At 43.4% G+C, this 18509-nt stretch overlaps 1 protein-coding gene across 1 annotated transcript; it reads left to right on the forward strand.

Moving 5' to 3' along the window:
• The first annotated feature begins 8012 nt into the window (after positions 1 to 8012).
• On the forward strand, positions 8013 to 17443 carry ARRDC4 (arrestin domain containing 4). Its single transcript, XM_087744637.1, has 8 exons — positions 8013 to 8451; positions 9704 to 9770; positions 10058 to 10205; positions 12112 to 12214; positions 12939 to 13195; positions 13776 to 13938; positions 14493 to 14647; positions 14761 to 17443. The coding sequence occupies exons 1-8, from the start codon at positions 8112 to 8114 to the stop codon at positions 14815 to 14817; spliced, it is 1290 nt and encodes a 429-aa protein (XP_087600763.1). The 5' UTR covers positions 8013 to 8111; the 3' UTR covers positions 14818 to 17443.
• The last annotated feature ends 1066 nt before the right edge of the window (positions 17444 to 18509 follow it).

Genomic DNA, 18509 nt, shown 5'->3' on the forward strand with positions numbered 1-18509 from the left:
CTCTTTTTCTTTTATGCATATATATTCATGCATATATGTATACATGCATATATATGCATGTCTGTAACACACAGATACTACATACACAGGCAGTAATTGAATTAACAGAAAGTCTCAACCTTTTCTTATATTTAAGAATAATTTGTGTACTTTATTTTAAAAGGAAATTCAGGCTTAACCAGCTATTGTCAGCCCAGCTTTTTCATTTCTATTTTAATCACAGCTTGAACTGGTACTGAGAAATTTCTCAAGAAATATTTAAATATTTTTAAATGTGGTTAACCCACTAATGGTTTTAGAAAAACCACCTGGGAAAGTTTAAACACAGACTCCCAGGCTTGGGAAAATGGGCATCATGATAGGAGGCATAAAAGATTCAACTTCTTCAGCTTATTAAAGGAAAGGTTTGGGAGGGTGATAATCCTTGAAAGATATCTAGAAAAATTCAGTAACGTGAATGATTCGACCTCATACAAAGCAGCAAAACAATAACCTACTATTTAGAAACTAATAATCTCTACCTTGAATTAAGACACCAGCTCCTTGAAGCAAGATGAATAAAAACCAGAGGTGACTAGAAAGAATAATGGTGTTGCCATGTCCTGGCACCCATATGGCAAAATTCAGTATCTTTCTAGCATGCGTGCTCTGATCCAGTGTTTGTGGGAGTCTCTGCTTGTACGCACAGGAAAGTGGAGGAAGATGTGACTCGAAACGTCCTGGTCTCCCCAGGGCCTAGGAAATTATTTGAGAGAGACTCAGATTCCCTTTCGTAACTGGACACGCTCATAAAAGGTGCAGCTCTACCCTAAGACAATAATTATAATCAGATTTCATGCCTTGCAGCATCAGCTGGTTACCGTTAAATGTAAGAGGATTTCTCCCCCTAGGGTTGTTACTCAGCTTCCATCACTGGGGCTGTTTTACCTTCCTCCAAAGCACTGGAGGCAGGAGCTCAATGTCCTCTCTTGGACACCCAGAATATCCTTGGCTGACCTGATGATATGCCTTGCTTACAGGTTCAAGGTTATTCTGGTCACCAGCTTTTAGGGAAGGGTTGTTAAGGGGGTGGGTTGTTTTGGGGTATGCTTGCTTTTCTGCCACCTTCTGCCACCCAGGGTTGATTTCTTGATGGGACCATGTGGGGACCACACCTCTACACACCTCACCAGCGATGGTGCCCTGCTTTCATTTGTCCCCCTCCTATGCTAGGCGCTGCAGTTATATGATGACTGAAATACCAGCTTGACCTTTAAGCTTGAGCAGAAGTATGCAAGGAAAACTTAGTAGCTTGTGATACTGGGTTAGCTTGACTAGTTGGACTTAACTCTGGGCAGTTACTATGAAACTCCAAACGCTCCCTCGGTGTTACGAGGAAAGAGCTTCCATGTCATGGAGCAACTTCTACTCCAGGCGTAGGAGGTCAAGTATCAGAATGCATTTCTACAACTTCTCTAACATCATCCTTTCCCTTACAACATCCACAAATCTGACATCAAACATAAGCACTTCACGACACGCACCTTTTTAAGGACAGAACCATACCGCGTCTATATTGCAAACCATGCTGAAATAGTAGTAAAAGCCAAATAAGACTTTGCTAAGTTAAAGCACGCATTCCCATCAGGAGAGCTCGACTGCAGTCCCTGGCTGCTTCCTGTCCTGCCGGTCCCTCATGTTATCTCAGGCTGCTGACTCCACTTTCCATCCATTGTAGCTCTTACTCCACATTCCCTTTTGGCATAAAGCATTCCATTATCTCCATTTTCTGCTGAAGTAATACCTTTCCTAAGCCTGGGCAACAACAGCAGCCATCAGAAACGGTGTCGCGAAAAAAAAACGCTTCACGTGGAGCGCTTCTACCTCTGTTAATTGCTGCGTTGCTGGACCTTGCAGAGAGCCATACACAGCGTGAGGGTGGCTTCTTCTACCAGATGCCATCCAGCAAATAGCGCACTTGGAACTATGTTTACAATGATTTTGCATACGCCATCTGTGTTTTCTCAGAGATACGATCCCATGTCATTGCTTGGTGTGAACTGGTAAGGCTGAAGAGTCACCACAAGGCACACATTCCTGTTTACAGGAATGCTCTAACAAAAGACGAGTTCAGATCCCGGCATGCACTTCCCTTCAGTGTGAGGTTTTCTGGTACGAGATTCAGGTTCATCCCAAGTTCAAAATTTTCAGTTTAAATTAAAAAAAGGCACTTTACAAAGCCCTCAAAACCCTCAAATTACAGCCCATAGTAGGAACCAGCTAAAGCAGCACATAACTAAGAACCCACATGAGTTTGTTAATTCTCCTTTCCCTTTCTGGCTATTCATTCCCTTGAGCTGGAACACCAAACCACGATCCACACATGAATAATGCAGCTGCTGTTTCAGAGTTGATTCAACAACAGAAATCCGTAGCCTCCCTCTGTGTCAGATATTTATAGGAATATTTCTGACCACCTTGCTTTGAAGTCAGAGTCACTGAAAAGCAGAGGGGTACACGTTACAATTGTAGGAAGCTCTTCCTCCAGAGGAGCACTTCCAGAAGGCCACTCTAATTGTGCAGGCGCCACTAACCCCGATAAATCTTTCTGTCCCCAGGGGACACCAGGATGAAGGGATGTTCTAATCGCATCCATTTTTCTCTACTCGTGCTCCTTGCAAAGCCTGTAGTGGCTGTAAACAGCCAAAGCCACCCTCAAGCAGTCCTCTGCTGCCCAACTGAGTGCTGGGTTTAGATCACTTTTATTTACGGGAACTAGCCGTAACAAATCCTGCAATCTGATTCACTATATAAATATTTAAGCAAGCAACAGGTCACTCAGTGTTTTCTTTACCAGCACATGAAACAACACGATGGCCCATCACATGCTGGGATACAATCCCAGTGCATTGGGCTAGGAACTGGTATGGGGACCCGTGTCCTGCGGGCAGGCTTGCTGGGGCCACCTCACCAGATTGTTCATCTGGAGGCGAGGGGGAAGGTCCTGGCACTGCGCCGCCACTGAAAGTGGAAAGGATCCCTTGCAGTTTGCACCATGACCCTTTCCTCTACCCCAGCCTCTCGACCCAGGGATGAGACACACCTCTCCCACCCCTCGGAAGGTAAGGATAGGTAGGAGGCAGCTGCATGAACCAAGCACTCAGTGCGTGAGCCCCGACAGCTTGGTTCTCAGTCATCAGCCTAGTGCAACCTACTCCGTCCCTCCTCTGCCTCAGAGTTCCTCCATCGGCTGTCCTACTGTCATTTGTGATTTTCCATTTCCAGACATTACCTTGTATTAAGATTGGTCTTTTGGCCTTCAAGACGATTGCGCTTTGTCTTACGGGCTGTGTGAACAAACACCTGCTGAGATAAAATGTGTGCCTCGAGATTCCCAGGTCAGTATCTCAGTATTTGTTTTTCTTAATGTACCACGTACGGTATGATTCTTAAAAATATGCTTACTGGTGTTTTACACGTTGGCAGTGGTGACATATCAGACTAGCTGGGCACTGTGTTTGCAGCAGCACTTGGAAAAGCATCTCTAGCTCCTTGCAGTCTCCTATCTGTAAATGTCACTTAATTGTCTAAGAAAAATTTGGCTGACCTTTCAATTACTGGTAATAGAATAAAAGCAATAAAAGACTGTACGTGATGGGAAGTGTCACCAATACCCATGCGTCACCTTCTGGTGCTGATTGGGAGTGCCAGGGAGAATTCACGCTCCGCTCTAGGGATGCATTTTTGGCACAGCGTTAATAAAGGCACTCACTGGTAAAAGGCCAGGAACTAGGGAAAAAAAGGAATCGTCTCCCATCCCTCCCTGTCCTGACTCCATAAGCAAACCCAGAAAGAGAATTTCTGAATATCCATCAAAAAAGGCCCTATATTCTGAGGGGTTTTATGGAACTTAAAAGGAGTCCATAATATCTGGTTCCAGGGGTAAACATTGCTCTCACTCAACTGCTTTCTAACGTCTGTCAGACCCACTGAGATGACAGTTGAGACTACCTGCAGATAAATGTTGAGGCGTACACGCAAATCCTCCCCGCCATGCAGAAAGGAGGTCAGTACGGGGTTTACACGCTGTTCACTGCCTTTGCGAGGCCTTCGCTCAAGCAGAGCGTATCTCATGGCTCTTCCACTGAACTGAACTGCAGACTGCTGACTGCAGCTCAGTCACTGCCGTTTTGCCCGTTGTGTTTGGTACTGGATAAGAAAGACACTTGAATGGATGTTATAGTACAGCAATCTCAAATAAGAAATCCACAGTTTGTAAATTAGCTGTTAGCAGCTCTCATAAATACTCCTCAAAGTCCTCCTCCAGTAGCAGAAATAGCTGTTCACTCTCTAAACTGTCAGGCGATTGATTAAGATCAGAAAGGCTTAGTTGGCAAACTCGTAGTGCCAGTGGTGCCTGACTCATGATTAAGAGCACTGTCTCAGTTCCCCTGGAGCAGGAAGAGGACAGCAAACACTGATCAAGTTTTTCACTTCCTTCCCAGTCACAGCTTGGCTCCCTGAAAAATAGAGACCTTCTTGGCAGAGGTCACTGTTGCTAAGACCACTTCTTATCTTGTATCTTCCACAAAAATGCTTATTTATATAACAGGTGTCCTTCCCGCTGCGGAAACCTGGAATCTATACAATACTTTCAAAAACTCACCTGGCAGGTTGAAGCCCTGATAGCCTATTTTCAATATGTGCACTGAAATGAGTTAAAAATAATTATTACATGTAGAAACTTATACTGTCAGATCCATCTAAATGGTCAGTGATCTGACCACCACAGTCATTTCCAAATTAACCAGCAGAGCTAGAATATTACCAGCTGCTGTGGAAGGATGTTCTCCTAGTTCCTTTAACTTCAAGATAAGTCTGTGATTATTGCTAGAGCTGTTCACAGCTTTGTGGATACTCTCAAATGAGATCCTTTATGTATTCTTTACTCTTACAGGCTAACTTGTGCATTAATTAACTTGTTCAGGCAGCTCTTTCTTACATAGTCCTGAATAAAGTGGCAAAATAAGTGAAATGAAAATACAATCAGCATGTTAATGTATCTTTTGCTCTTTCACACATACACCCCCCCACAAATAACCTGTCACATGCATACACCCATACTGTCTGAGTGTTCATCTTCTGTTCCTTCCTTCTGGCTTATCAGAGACTAAGAGTGATGTGGTGGCTTCCACCATTCATGCTACAACTTCACTGCGTTGGTCAGTTAAAATGCCTCGTGCACAAGAAAGTACTCTCAGGATGGCTGGATGAGAAAAGCAGTCGCTCCATGATAATTTCCACAAGTTCTGGTCTTTGAATCCTGCTGGAAAAAACATGTATCAAAGGGCAAACAAGTATCTGGAACAAGTATCATCTGACTGTGACAGAACGTTCCTATTAACTGTGTCCTCTACGGGCTAATTGTTCAAGTTATTCAAGCCTCCTCACTCTCACTAATTCCGTATAATGTTTTGTTTCATAAGCAATTGTCCATGTTTATTCATTTCCCTATCTATCTAGCTCATTTGCACTTGCAAAGAATAAACGGGAGGCAACGTTTGAGTAGTCACATAATACCCATAAGAGAATTAATTACTTTTATACAGGATCTAATTCATACAGGAAAAAAGGGAGGTGTGGGATTTTGTTCTTTTTTTCCTCTGTATCATACTTTCAAAATCAGTTGCAAAAAAATGCATACACACATTGTACCTAGGCAAATTTAGCAAATAAGCAAATATTCGGTACACACATCCAAACATGTTCTGTTAGCTGGCCACAAAACTAACCTGATACTTGCTAATGTAAAAAGCTGGATATAAGGAAAAGATTTATGCAAAACTAGACATTCAAGCTGTATTAGCTTAATTGAACTAAACAATAACAAAGATAGATAGCATGATTTTATACATCACAATTCTCAACTATAATGCAACATTTGCAGTTTCTATAAAAACTATTTCAAAGAGCACAAATAGATACGAATATCCAAAAATTCTTTAAATACTCAAACAACCATCACGGCATTATGTTCTTTACTTACATAATTCTTCATCATGAGCTGGGGAACCCATGGCCAAGGGTCCAAACAAAGCCTATGAATCCACCCCATCTGCAACCACATGACTTTTTCCCACATCATTATTGATTACCACAGAGGTGTGCATTAACTTGTGGCCAACGAAAGGTGCTCAAAAGGCCTCCCTCGCTCTCAGCAAGGACAAGTTCTTCATCACAGAAGTAACTCTAAATATGAGCCTACGCTTCACAGGACAGGATATCACAAAGGTATGCCAGGGATTCTGAGGAAGCCTGACGTTATCTTGTCAGTTATTTAAAAGCCAAAGCTCTGAGTCTGGAAGACATTTTTTGCTAATTTCAGTAATTAACTGAGTCAGCTGGGAAACACCAGGCTGGTGTTTTCCAGCACTCTGGAGGAACGGAGGAATGCAGGAAGATGCAGCTGTCAGAAGCTTCAAGCAGGCAGGTGACTTGGACCGGGAAATGACTCCTTCGTTACCAATGGAAATGCTGGCAGCTCATTCACCGTACACACCTTCAGGACGATGCGTGACTGCAGACTGAAGCAATCATAAAATATGACACTGCCTAGAACAAAATTAATTTTAGTATCGGTCCAGGATATGCAAAGCATTTAATTTTGTAGCATGTCTTGGGCTGGCTGTTGGCTGGACCTGGGGCACGGAGCTGTAGCAGCCTCACCTCTGTCGGGCTGCTGGATATGGCCGTACCCACCTACCAACATAGGCATATCTGCCACTCTTCCTATAGATGCTGGGGTTTTTCCTTCCAAAAATTGAAAATAACAGCCAAAACTTTGCATTTATTCTAGTGGATAGATCTTCCAAGTATTACCTATAGATCATTTGTATGGAGAGGTTTATGCCACACTGCTCAGGCTAACAGCATGCAGCTCTGTGTATAGAATCATAGAATGCTTTGGGATGGAAGGGACCTTTAAAGGTCATCTAGTCCATCCCCCCTGCAATGGGCAGGGACATCTTCAACCAGATCAGGTTGCTCAGAGCCCCATCCACCCTGGCCTTGAATGTTTCCAAGGATGGGGCATCTACCACCTCTCTGGGCAACCCCTTCCAGTGTTTCACTACCCTCATTGTAAAAAATTTCTTCCTTATATCCATTGTATCCATTATATCCATTGTATCCATTGAGCTACCCAATTACAAAATGGGGGTTTGTAAAAACGAGCTCTTGAACCAGGGTACTTCTTGCTTTACAAAGTGCAGAACAATACAGCATCTGTGTGGACGAGGAGGTTTCCAGGCAATCCCGGGGGCTCATTTGCAGACTAACCCCCCTCACCGCCTGCTCGCCACTGGGCGGGAAAGGGCGTCACGCAGGCAGTGCAGAGCTCTTGAGTAACGCCCAGCACACCGGGGCGGACGGCAGCACCGCATCGTTTTGCCCTGTTTAACATCCTCAGCCAGCCCGGCTGTCGGCGGGGAGAGGCTGAGACCAAAGGCAAGGCGGCACCCGGCCCAGCGCCCCCTCCCTCAGCCGCCATGACAGGAACCGAGGCCCACCGAGGGCCCAAGGCCGCCCCACAGCGCAGGGCCCACCACCCCGCCGGGCTGCCAAGGCGGTGACCGCAGCCTGGGGCTGGGACGGCGAGGGCCAGGACCCCCCGCGGCCCCTCTGCCCGGGCCCCCCTCAGGCGGGTGCGGGACGCGGCCCGCCCTGCCCAGGCCTCGCCTCCCGCCCGGCCCCCGCCGCCCCGCCCCGCCCCCTCGCCGCCTGTTTATCCACAGGCTGCGCACGTGGTAGCTGTGCCGCGCCATTGGCCCTCTCGCCTGGTAGCTGCCGCCATCCCGCCAATCGGGGCGCTGTCCACGCGCGGCCGCCCGCACCCGATTGGCTCCGCCGCGGTGATCACGCAGCGTGACGCACTCCGAGCCTGCGCCCGACGCGGAACCAATGGGGAGGGGGCCCAGGGGCAGCCCGCGGCGAATAGTAGAGCGAGGAGCCGAGGGGTGGCCAATGAGGAGCGGGCCGGGGCGGGACTTTCCGCTGCAGGCGCTGGCGGAGACGGGCGGGTTTTAAAGCAATCGTCGACGGCGGCCGCAGGCTTCCCCCGGAGCCGGGGAGCGATGGCGGCGGCCGGGCCGGGCCTGGGCCCCGGGGCCGGCGGGACGGTGAAGACGCTGGCCCTGGTGCTGGAGGACGAGGCCCGGCGCGGCGGCGGCTACTGCAGCGGGGACACGGTGTCCGGCCAGGTGCTGCTGGAGCTGGCGGGCCCGCTGCCGCTCCGCGGGCTGCGCCTGGAGGCCGCCGGCCGGGCCCGCGTCGCATGGAGCGAGAGCTCGGGCGCTGTCCCCGGGGCGGGAACCTGGGGGATGGCGGTGAGGGCGCCGGGGCCGGGGCCGCGGCGGGAGGCGGAGGTGCGCTACCTGGACATCCGGCAGAGTCTGCTGCGGGAGCCGCCCGAAGGTGAGGGGCGGCCGGGGGCGGCGGGCAGCGGGGGGCCGGGGCTGTGCGGGGGCGCGGGCCGGTCCCGCAGGGGAGGCGCCCCGGCCGGCCGCCGCAGCGACGGCGGGGAGGACTGGCGCCTCCTTCGCGGGGGAAGGCGGCGGGGCAGGGCCCCGGGGCCAAGTCCTCCCCCCTGCTCCCCGGGGGGGCCCCGCGGCAGCCCGCCGCAGGAAGGCGCCCACGCCTGGAATTTCCCGGAGAGGGGGAAGGTTGAGGGTTGAAACCCGCTCGGAGGAGAAATCGGCGTCGGGCCTGGATGCTGAGCAACGGCGGGAGGCCTGGGCAGGTGCCCGGCCAACGGGGACGTCGTTCCCGCCCTGGGAGCCTCTGGCTGGTGTAGCCCCAGCCTCCCCGCGTGTGCCCGAGACAGGCTTGCTACGGCTGCATCCAGGGGCCACCCCGTTCTTTGTGCAAACGGCTGAAAAATGCGGAACGGGGCCAGAAGCGAGCCAGCAGCTCTTTGTCTCCTACGCTTCGTGTCGGTGGCCCGCAGGGGTTACCTCTCCCACGAACCACATCGGGCATCTGCCTGTCCGTTCTGCGCTGTACGCGGCATCGGTGAAGCTGCCCCTGGAAGACACTCGGAGCGGTCGGCCTCCTGTCGCCGTGGCTTCAGAAAGCAGAGGAAGCTCTTTGTTGCATCGGTCTCCAGCTGGCAGTTTTGTCCCTCAGGCACTGCAGCCCTATGGCAGTACTGAAAAATGAAAGGGAACTGGCATTTCGCCTTGTAAGGGTGAAACGCAGCTCATGTTTATCTGTACGAAAAGTAAATTTAGGCCTTTAAAAATGGTATAATAGTAGACCCTCTGTGAATGTATTAAGGTTACATATATTAATAGAATTTCATAATACTGACCTTAAATTGCAGCTTTTTAGCACAAAAACGTTAATTGAAAAAGTAGATTAATGGCTGTCCTGCCGAAAAGGAAAAGAAACTTGCTTTATGCTTTCCAGAAGCCATTTTGGATTAGAAATTGGCCAGAGTCCTGAACTGAAACTCAAGGTCTCCATGTTTCCTTGATTTTTTTCATTGAAATCACATCACAGCATAAATAAAGCATGGGCTCCAATCCAGAACCCACTGGGATCAATAAAAACTTCTCCTAGTCCCTTGCATCTGGGTGTTTTTATACATAAATAATTTAAAAAAGCGTCTGCTTTGTTCTTCTATTTATGGAATAACTAAAACATACTATTCATTTTCATCCTACAGGTGAGGAAAGCTTAATTCTTCTAGATGGAAGACATGAATTTCCGTTCAGCTTTCAACTCCCTCAAGAGTAAGTTAAATAATCCAACCTGAAGGGATTGTGCTGGATACTGCTTGTTGTGGAACATTAACTGAATGTAATTTGACTTGTGTTTTTTTTAATATCAAACCGATAGGTCAGCTTTGTATGTTTGTCTTAATCAACCACCACACAGACATGCCTTGTTGGCTTCAGTTTCCCTAAGGCCCTAAAAGTACAAGCTCTAAATTGGTAAACAATTATGTACACAGGAAGTGTTAATGTTTGGAACTGAATTATAAACTTAAGAGTAATGCTTTTCTGACGGCTTGTTTCAGACCTCTGGTGACCTCTTTTACTGGGAAGTATGGCAGTATTCAGTACTACGTGAAAGCAATTCTGGAGAGGCCTGCAGCACCTGATCAAAGTGTACAGACAGAGCTTCAGGTCATTAGCCATATCGATGTCAGCTCACCAGCTTTATTGGTAAGAGGGTCCTCCGCTCCTCCTCCCCCCTTTAAAGCCAGCTGCAAAAAAATCATTTCCAAGAAGCATTCACATCCAGCCATAACCATTTCCATGTTATTCTGGAGTGTCATTTTCTGACTTCTGAAAGCATATGAGCTCCCTAAGCTTTTCTCTATAAATAGATGATCTTAGGTTGTGTGAATAGCAAACAGAGTGGCTTTTTTTAATACCATTGATTACATCCCTGCTGGCAGAGATGCTCTTGCCAAAAAGTTACGCAGGCTTCAGATGCGTAAATAAGGCTTAATAATAATAATGCACAAGCATAAAGTAGTTACTCTTACCAGAGCAACTACATTCACAGGGCTGCAGTGTCCTAAACTCTACAATAATAGTAGGTTGAGGAACAGTAATTATAGAAGAGTATTAATCATGCCCAGCCTGTCATTTATGCTCTGGCCATTATGTTACGTATCTTTCCATTTTGTATGTCGTTTCCTAACATTAAGTGCGTGCATGCAGCTGCTTCAGAGATCTTTTCAGTTATTTCCTTATGACAGATTTGGCCACATTAAAGCATTGAGTTTCTAATAATCGCTAGAAATACTGTAGAGTAATAAGAAAGATCAGGCATTAAGTAATGAGAAAATAGGCAAGATGGAAGCTAATGAGCTGGATTCTTTTATCTCAACCCATATTATGAAAATAATATAAAATTATACCTTGCACTTTCATGATAGCAACTGGATCTAAATGGTTATTCATTTAAATATGAATGAGTAATTTCTATTTTATTTAAAACGCTAGGATAATTTTAACATTTCATCATGATGTGAACGTAGTTAAGAGATGTTTTGAGCAGGGATTTTTTCCTCTTTATATGCTTACATTTTAATCTTTCTCTCTAGAGAGAACCTGGAGAAGTAGTTTGGCAGTGACATCTGTAAGGAGAATATAGTCTTTATATTCAACAACGTATGTTAGGAGTATGAAGACAGCATATCCAGACAGAATCATAGAATTGTTTAGGTTGGAAAAGACCTTTACGATCATCGAGTCGAACCGTTAAATGCTACAAACATAGATACTGCAAGGATAGACCACAGCTTATTGCACAGGAGAGGGCTGGGGGGCACATAAAGTAGGCGGTGCCTGTCTTAATGGATTCCAAGGCTACCACCAAAAAAGTGCAAAACAACACAAATTTCAGACTTTATCATTATATTGACTGGGCACTAGTGCCCACTAAATTATTTTAAGTAGCTTGAATCCTAGCTTGGACCCTTGACATGTGTGCTTGTAAGTTGTACGTTTATTCTAATGAAAATCTTACAGACAGTGTAAATGTCATCTAATGTGACAGTCCTCCATGAAAAATTAAGATGGTTTTGTAACGAGCCTAAATTTTTGGGGGTTGTATGGCTTGCAAGTTATGAAGATGCATCACCTTGGCCTAGTGTGTATACATTTATCCTTTCTTATGAAGGTTACAAAGGTAAAAACAGTTCACCTGCTTAACAGTTAATTGCTTGCAGATGAAATTAATTCTGCAGTCTTCTGCACTGAGGGACATGGGCATAAATACCGCAGTACTCCATTCGACCTTTAAAAAGTCACACCTATAAAATTTGCTAAATCAGTGGTTTTGAAGACGGATTGCGTTCAAATGCACATTGGTCTCTGTGTTACCTAGTTGATATGGTCTAACTGCAGACTAGGATTTTAAAACAGCCGTATGTTCAGATAGCCAAACCTTGGTTCCATTTTACATGGTGGCAAAACTCCAGTTGCATTGAGTAGTAGTACAGTGATTCAGATCAAGCGGATTTTAGAGCTAGATTGCAATGACTGGTGTGCATAACATTAAACTGCAAGTGACTGATAGCTTTATGCCATAAAATGAAAAATACTCTATATTTTATAGACACCTGTTCTAAGAAGTCAGGAGAAGATGGTTGGCTGTTGGTTTTTCACCTCTGGGCCAGTGTCTCTCAGTGCCAAAATTGAGAGGAAGGGATACTGTAATGGTAAGAGTAATTATCTTCAAAATGCGAATATTAAACATCTGATAGGGTTTTTCTTAATCTTTGTGAAGCTAACACTTCATAGTTGAAAGAATAGTTCCGTTTAGTAGGTAGTAAATTGAGATCTATATGAACTTGCTTTAACAAAAATCATCTTGCCTTTCCCCTTACTCCCTCGTTGGGAATATAAATTGAAAGGAAGTCCTGTTAGGCAGTAATCTTATGGAAAAGCCATGTACGTTTCAGTGTAAAGAACAATAAAATGCTTTTATTTGGGATAAAATACTTAATTGGGGATGTAATCAGGTTTTTATGTCCTGTTTGTGTAGGCTTACACTTCTGTAAGAATGAGCTTTAGCAGCTTCTTTGTCATCTTGATAACATTAGATACATGGAGGAAACAAAACAAAACATTCTGAAATTTAGTTATACTATATAAAAGGAAGATTGGCGCATAATTTGCAAATAAAGCTTTTATAGCTTGTTCATATTATGCTTAATGTTTCAAAATGAATCATTGTTTATATGTAAAATGTAGTAGGTGGCTATAATTCTGCCTAGATACCACTCTGGAAAAAAAAAAAAAAAAACAACCTAGCTTGAGGAAACTACCAAGTATTGTTCTCATAACATTGCAGATGATGTACGTGCTGCATAACATGCTTTGATACTCCCAGAGGAAAGCTGGTAAATACAAATTAATCATTGAACTTCTTCTGTCTTTAAGGGGAAGCCATACCAATCTATGCAGAAATTGAGAACTGCTCTTCTCGTTTGATTGTTCCAAAAGCTGCCATTTTCCAAACGCAAACTTACCTGGCCAGTGGGAAGACAAAAACTTTCCGTCAGATGGTTGCCAATGTCCGAGGAAACCACATTGCCTCTGGGAGTACAGATACCTGGAATGGGAAAACTCTGAAAATCCCACCTGTATCCCCCTCTATACTTGACTGCTGTATTATTAGAGTAGAATATTCATTAGCTGTAAGTATGGATTTTTATTACAAATGTACATACTCTTGAATACTACACTGAGTTGGGAACAGAAGAATTTTCTCTACTGAGCAGCTATTAGATTTTGAATTTGGGAATGACAATAAATATAAATAAATATCATATACAGTGTAGGTGAGAGACTGAAGATTATGAAGAGATCTGAAATGGAAAGATAGGAATAATGGGGAAAATGGAAAAAAATGTTTCTGAGGAGGAAGCAGCTTAGGTTTAGACCTGCAGAGGTTATTAGGGGAAAGTAGTTCAAGCTGAATGGGTTACTCTAGTGATTCTTTTCAGAAATGGGAAGACAGGACTGAAAGTCAAGTGCATAATTATTTTTTTCAACCTGTTCTGTATTTTTTTAATGTCATCTAGAGACAAGGTACAGAAAGAAGGAAGTTGCTGGAAAATATGGAAAGCTGTCAGAGTGTTAGCTAAACATATCTGAGATGAGAAAACTCCTGATTTTTAAACAATCTGCAGCATAGGGAGTAGGGTAGCTTCTAGGAGCAGCAATTTAATGGGGTCTTATGATGTTTTTTTCTTTTATTTGGGGGTTGTCACATAGGTGTATATCCATATTCCCGGTGCTAAGAAATTGATGATTGAAATGCCTCTGGTGATTGGCACTATCCCATGTATTGGATTTTCAAGCAGAAACTCCAGCATTACCAGCCAGTTTAGTATGGATATGAGTTGGCTGGCATTGACGATGCCAGAACACCCTGAAGGTAATACATACTGAACTCTTTATAATACAGCATAGTACTGCCTACAACAGAAGGACAGTAGTGCCAGTTTCAGGGCACTGCTAAGGATGTAGGCCATTAAAGTATGACTCATGAGAAGTGAGGCATGTAAATCTAAGCCAAGATCCCAAAGGATTGGTGAGGATACCCTAACTCAGCCTTTTTTAAGTCTCTCTTTGCCCCTATCTGACTACTTTCAGCTGAATCTTGAAATAACGTAACTTCTCATAGTGTGAATTCTGCTTTGGAGGTAGACACCTTTAAAGTTAATCGTTACTGAATATTTCTTGATACAATACAGGTTTGTTGCTGGAGTAGCCCTAAAAGTATCAGCAGTATTGCTGCTGAATCACCTAAGCTTACTAAAAACATAATTCTAGTTACAGTATTTACGAGTATAGCACACTTCATACAATTTGACCATAGTACAATGTTTAATAAATACAGTCTTCATGGCCTTGAATACTGTAATACACACATTGTCTTGCTGTGAGTGAATAGTTTGAAATTTGACAGTAGCTTCTCTTGTGTTTCAGCACCACCAAATTATGCTGATGTAGTGTCTGAGGAAGAGTTCTCCAGACATGTTCCTGCTTATCCACCACCAATTGACTGTGAGGAACAATTGTGTTGTCCTGTCTTTGCTTACATACAAGAGTTCCGGTTTCAGCCTCCACCTCTTTATTCAGAGGTAAAAAAATAAACAGCAGGTGGTGGTTTTATTGTCAGATGGCAAAAAAAAAAAGCCACATACAGAAATGCAAGAATTATAGGCAGTAATTGTTGCCTTTCTTCTCTCTGTAGATTGATCCACATCCAACTGATGTAGAAGAAATTCAGCCCATTTCATTCATGCTCTGAAGAGGATTTGTAATGAGCATCATTGTGATGAATGTCTTAATCTTTCTGCTGCTTAAGCTGATAGTGCAGCTAAAAAGGAAAGTTTTCTTTTTCAAAACTTAAGTTTGTGTACAAGAAAGGCAAAGGAGAATGGAGAGGGAGGTATGAGCATGTTTGGTGATGGAAGAGAATCTGCCGGATTAGTCTGCACAAGAGGATATTGTGGGAGCAGCAATGTTTGGGATACTTGAGAAGTACCTGAAAATACTGAATGCTTTCTAAAAAGTGGATATACTACATGAAGTACGAAGAGGAGATGTGAGGATCTTCTGAAGAGAAAAGAAATTCTATTTTGTTTGAAACGCTCTGGAAGAATTTATGTAACGATGTTGATGTTGAGAACTTGTGTAGTAGAAGAGAACGTGGGGTAAGAAAACATTTCCAAAAGATTCCATGTTCAAGGGGCTTCAGTTTTGCACTGTCTGCATCCGAGAAAGGAACACTACTAAAATGCGGAGTGAAGTCTTCACTCAAGCTTAACTTTGTATTTCATGAGAACCTGCCCTTCTAACAACTGCCAAGTGGTACTATTGCATCATTCAGAATGATTCTAAAGACATCATGGATGACAGAATAGCTATTACGCAATATTATGAAGGTAATCATTTACTGAATGAAAGACACAAGTATGTAAAAGAAAAGCGAACTTTGATAAGAGCTTATGCACTATGCTTTCTTTCAAGGGATTTCTTAAGGGAATTATTGTAGTCTCTTCTACTGTGAGTTCTTTTTCTGCATCTTAAGCCTATGGATAGCATGGTAAGGGGAAGCATGGCAAGGGAGAATCCTTTTGCCAACAGCAGGTGTACTTAGCAAAATGGACAATACTTATTTATTCAGAAGCCTTTATAAGCCTACCTCTGTTTTGGATATTTACTTACGGTCAGATTTGAGACCAAAAAAAGTCTTGTTAAAGCTCCAGTATACTTCAAGGTTCTAAAAGGGACCCTAAATGGTTTCTGTGGTTAGTGAATGAGATAGGAGGCATAGGGAGAGGTGTAAATACACCCAGAATAGACATAGCTTGTAACTGAAGTGAAAGCAGACATCAGGGGAACAAAATCCTGGGAATGGCACAAAGCTTTTCATTACTCCTGTATTTTTGTCTAGAGATCTATTGTCAGGGGCTGCACTGGTCATTTGCTATCCATACTATTTTTTGTTAGTGTGTTTCCTTGTTTGTTTTTGCTGTTTAATTTTGTTTTGGTGCAATATTTTAATGTTTTCTTCCTCAGGTCATTTAGAACAGTGAGAGTTTGTTGCTGCTAAGAGTAAAGGCACAGCATTTTAGTTGGCCCTTCTGCTGCCTTCATTTAAAGTAGAATTTTTGCTTCCTGCCAAGCATCAATTGGAATAAGTAAGCCGCCATCAACAGATCACTTAAAGGAGCAGAAACACAGCATTATCAATATGCACGTTTACAGTCAAGTCTTTAAACTACAGGGAATTTTGAACTACTAGAACTACTCCATATGTCTTACAGAAGGGTTTGGGGTTAAAAACCGGTGCTTCATGTGGTAAAACATTGTACTTTCTGATAACTACAAGAATAGTAATTGAGTTTCCTTCATTTCATCAGTAACTGCAGTTTAAAAAAGTTTAAATGTTTTTTTTATGAAATCTGTCTTCATTTAAGAAGCCAGGATTTTTCTACAGGCATACACGGATATATATTTTTAGTCTTCTTTTAGTATGACTTCCTTACATTGTCTAATTTCTAGCACTTCACCTCAAGTCACTTTTACATCAGTGTAAAAGACGTACTGATTGAGATTCACATTTCCAAACTGCAGTTATTTTTTTTCATTTGCAACTTTAAGTATTGTCTTCTACAGAAAATGCAGCTTTAACCAAAACTTGAGTGCATGGTTTAGAAAGGACACTCTAAAAATTACTATTTATCTTAAATTTCAAGATGTAGCGCTCATGCCTTTTTAAGTGATGGCGTGCCCATACAATCAATGCAGGATTTTCATTCACATCACCTGGAAAGGGAACAAGCATATTTTCCTTAAACAGATACCATTATAGTTACTTGAAAAGTAATATGGCTGTGTATTAACTAGCATGTTAATAATTCCAAATACTAGCTTTATAAAACATTAGGTGCTTTTTGGACTGTAAGACCTGATAGGCGATGTGTGCTACCTGGTATAAACATAGTCAAGCAAACAAGAGCATGAAGGGTAAAGATGTGCTTTCCCCCCCCCCCCCTTTTTCCTAAAACCTTTGAGTCTTCTTTTATTATTTGCAGATAAACTGTGGCCTTAGATTGTTTGCTGCAAAAAAGACAAACAACTAGCATGTGTTTCTTAGGAAGCACATGGCCCTTCAAAGGAGGGGTGAAAACAAGATTAAATTCTGCTCTCTGACACTTGACTTAGTGCAGAAATTGATCCTTAAAATAATTACTGTTTGCACAATAATAAGTTCAATATGCAGGGGCTTTGTTTTGATAACTGTGAAACAGTTTAAAAGAGACAAAATAAAAAAAAAAACCATGCTGTTTAACATACAGGAACATGATTGTATTTTGTACTAATGAATGAGCCCCATGGGTTCTTTGTTAATAAAATTGTCAAACCTACGTTGTGTTGTTCATCTCTGGTTTGGTGTCTCTAAGACAAATGGCTGCAATGTGAAGAAATACCTGTATTCTACCAACTTTGAACGCATAGAGATTTCCTCATTCTTTCCTGACCTGGGAGCTTTGCCTTCATCTGTCACTGCTTTAGTTCCCTGAACTATCCATAACCAGGAATTGGAACAAATTCATCAAATGTGGCCGGCCCCCACCTATAGTCGTTAGGTAATATACAGGACTTAATTGTGGGTATCTTACCCATAATGATTGAAGTGGCAGGATGTGTGCTCTAATTGGATTTCCCATCTCATGTATTAATCTTACTGGATATTTTATTGTGTTTCCTTTAGACAAGATTATCTCTACTGTGTAGTTCATTGATCTAAATACATTAGACCAACCTTATAACCGTAGTACAGAATGACTAAAGCAGAGTACCTCCTACCACGGGGAAAGAGATGACAAATTGTATCTACCACATAGCTCACCTAAGCCATAAATGAGACGATGAAATCTCTGTCAGGGTCCTGCCTCCCAAAGATTTGAGGAACAACAAACAGAACTGTTGATTTCTTCTTCCTTTCCACTTTCGAGGGAAGACAGCAAACCTCTCCTTGGAAAACCCAGCTGATGAAGATGCTGTTCAGGATCATGTGTTCAAGCGCTGGAGCTTGCAGAAGGGGTCATGACTCATGGAAAAGAAAATGCAAAACCTCAAATTCCGGTCTTGGATTTCTAAAAGGTCTCTTACTAAATGATCCTAAAATATCCTCTCATGAAGTTCACAGTAGCAATTCCCCCTCATCCACTGTTAAGTTTTATAGGGGACTATTTCTGTTGACAAACTGTCTATTCAAATATGTTTAGTGTTTAAACAGGTAGTAAATGATGTGCTCTGCCGTACAGGGATAGAGCAGTTAGTTAGTTAGTTAGTTAGTTAGTTAGTTACTGCAGGCTTGTGTTTGCAGCTCCGATACTTCTGCTGTTTGCATGGAAATGCACAATTCACACACAGAGTAAGAGAGAGCATTTAATCAACTCCTGGGGCGCGTTCCGAACTATCAAAATA

Source organism: Nipponia nippon, unplaced genomic scaffold, assembly GCF_047370975.1.
Source record: "Nipponia nippon isolate SJK-2023a ecotype South Korea unplaced genomic scaffold, ASM4737097v1 scaffold_9, whole genome shotgun sequence".
NCBI lineage: Eukaryota > Metazoa > Chordata > Aves > Pelecaniformes > Threskiornithidae > Nipponia > Nipponia nippon.

What these genes read in the sequence shown, in the direction of transcription:
- ARRDC4 (XM_087744637.1), top strand. Translation starts at nt 8,112, where the DNA reads ATGGCGGCGGCCGGGCCGGGCCTGGGCCCCGGGGCCGGCGGGACGGTG. An exon ending in TCAGCTCACCAGCTTTATTG is followed by an intron (nt 10,206 to 12,111) that starts GTAAGAGGGTCC and finishes TATATTTTATAG; the next exon opens with ACACCTGTTCTAAGAAGTCA. An exon ending in CTCCACCTCTTTATTCAGAG is followed by an intron (nt 14,648 to 14,760) that starts GTAAAAAAATAA and finishes TTCTCTCTGTAG; the next exon opens with ATTGATCCACATCCAACTGA.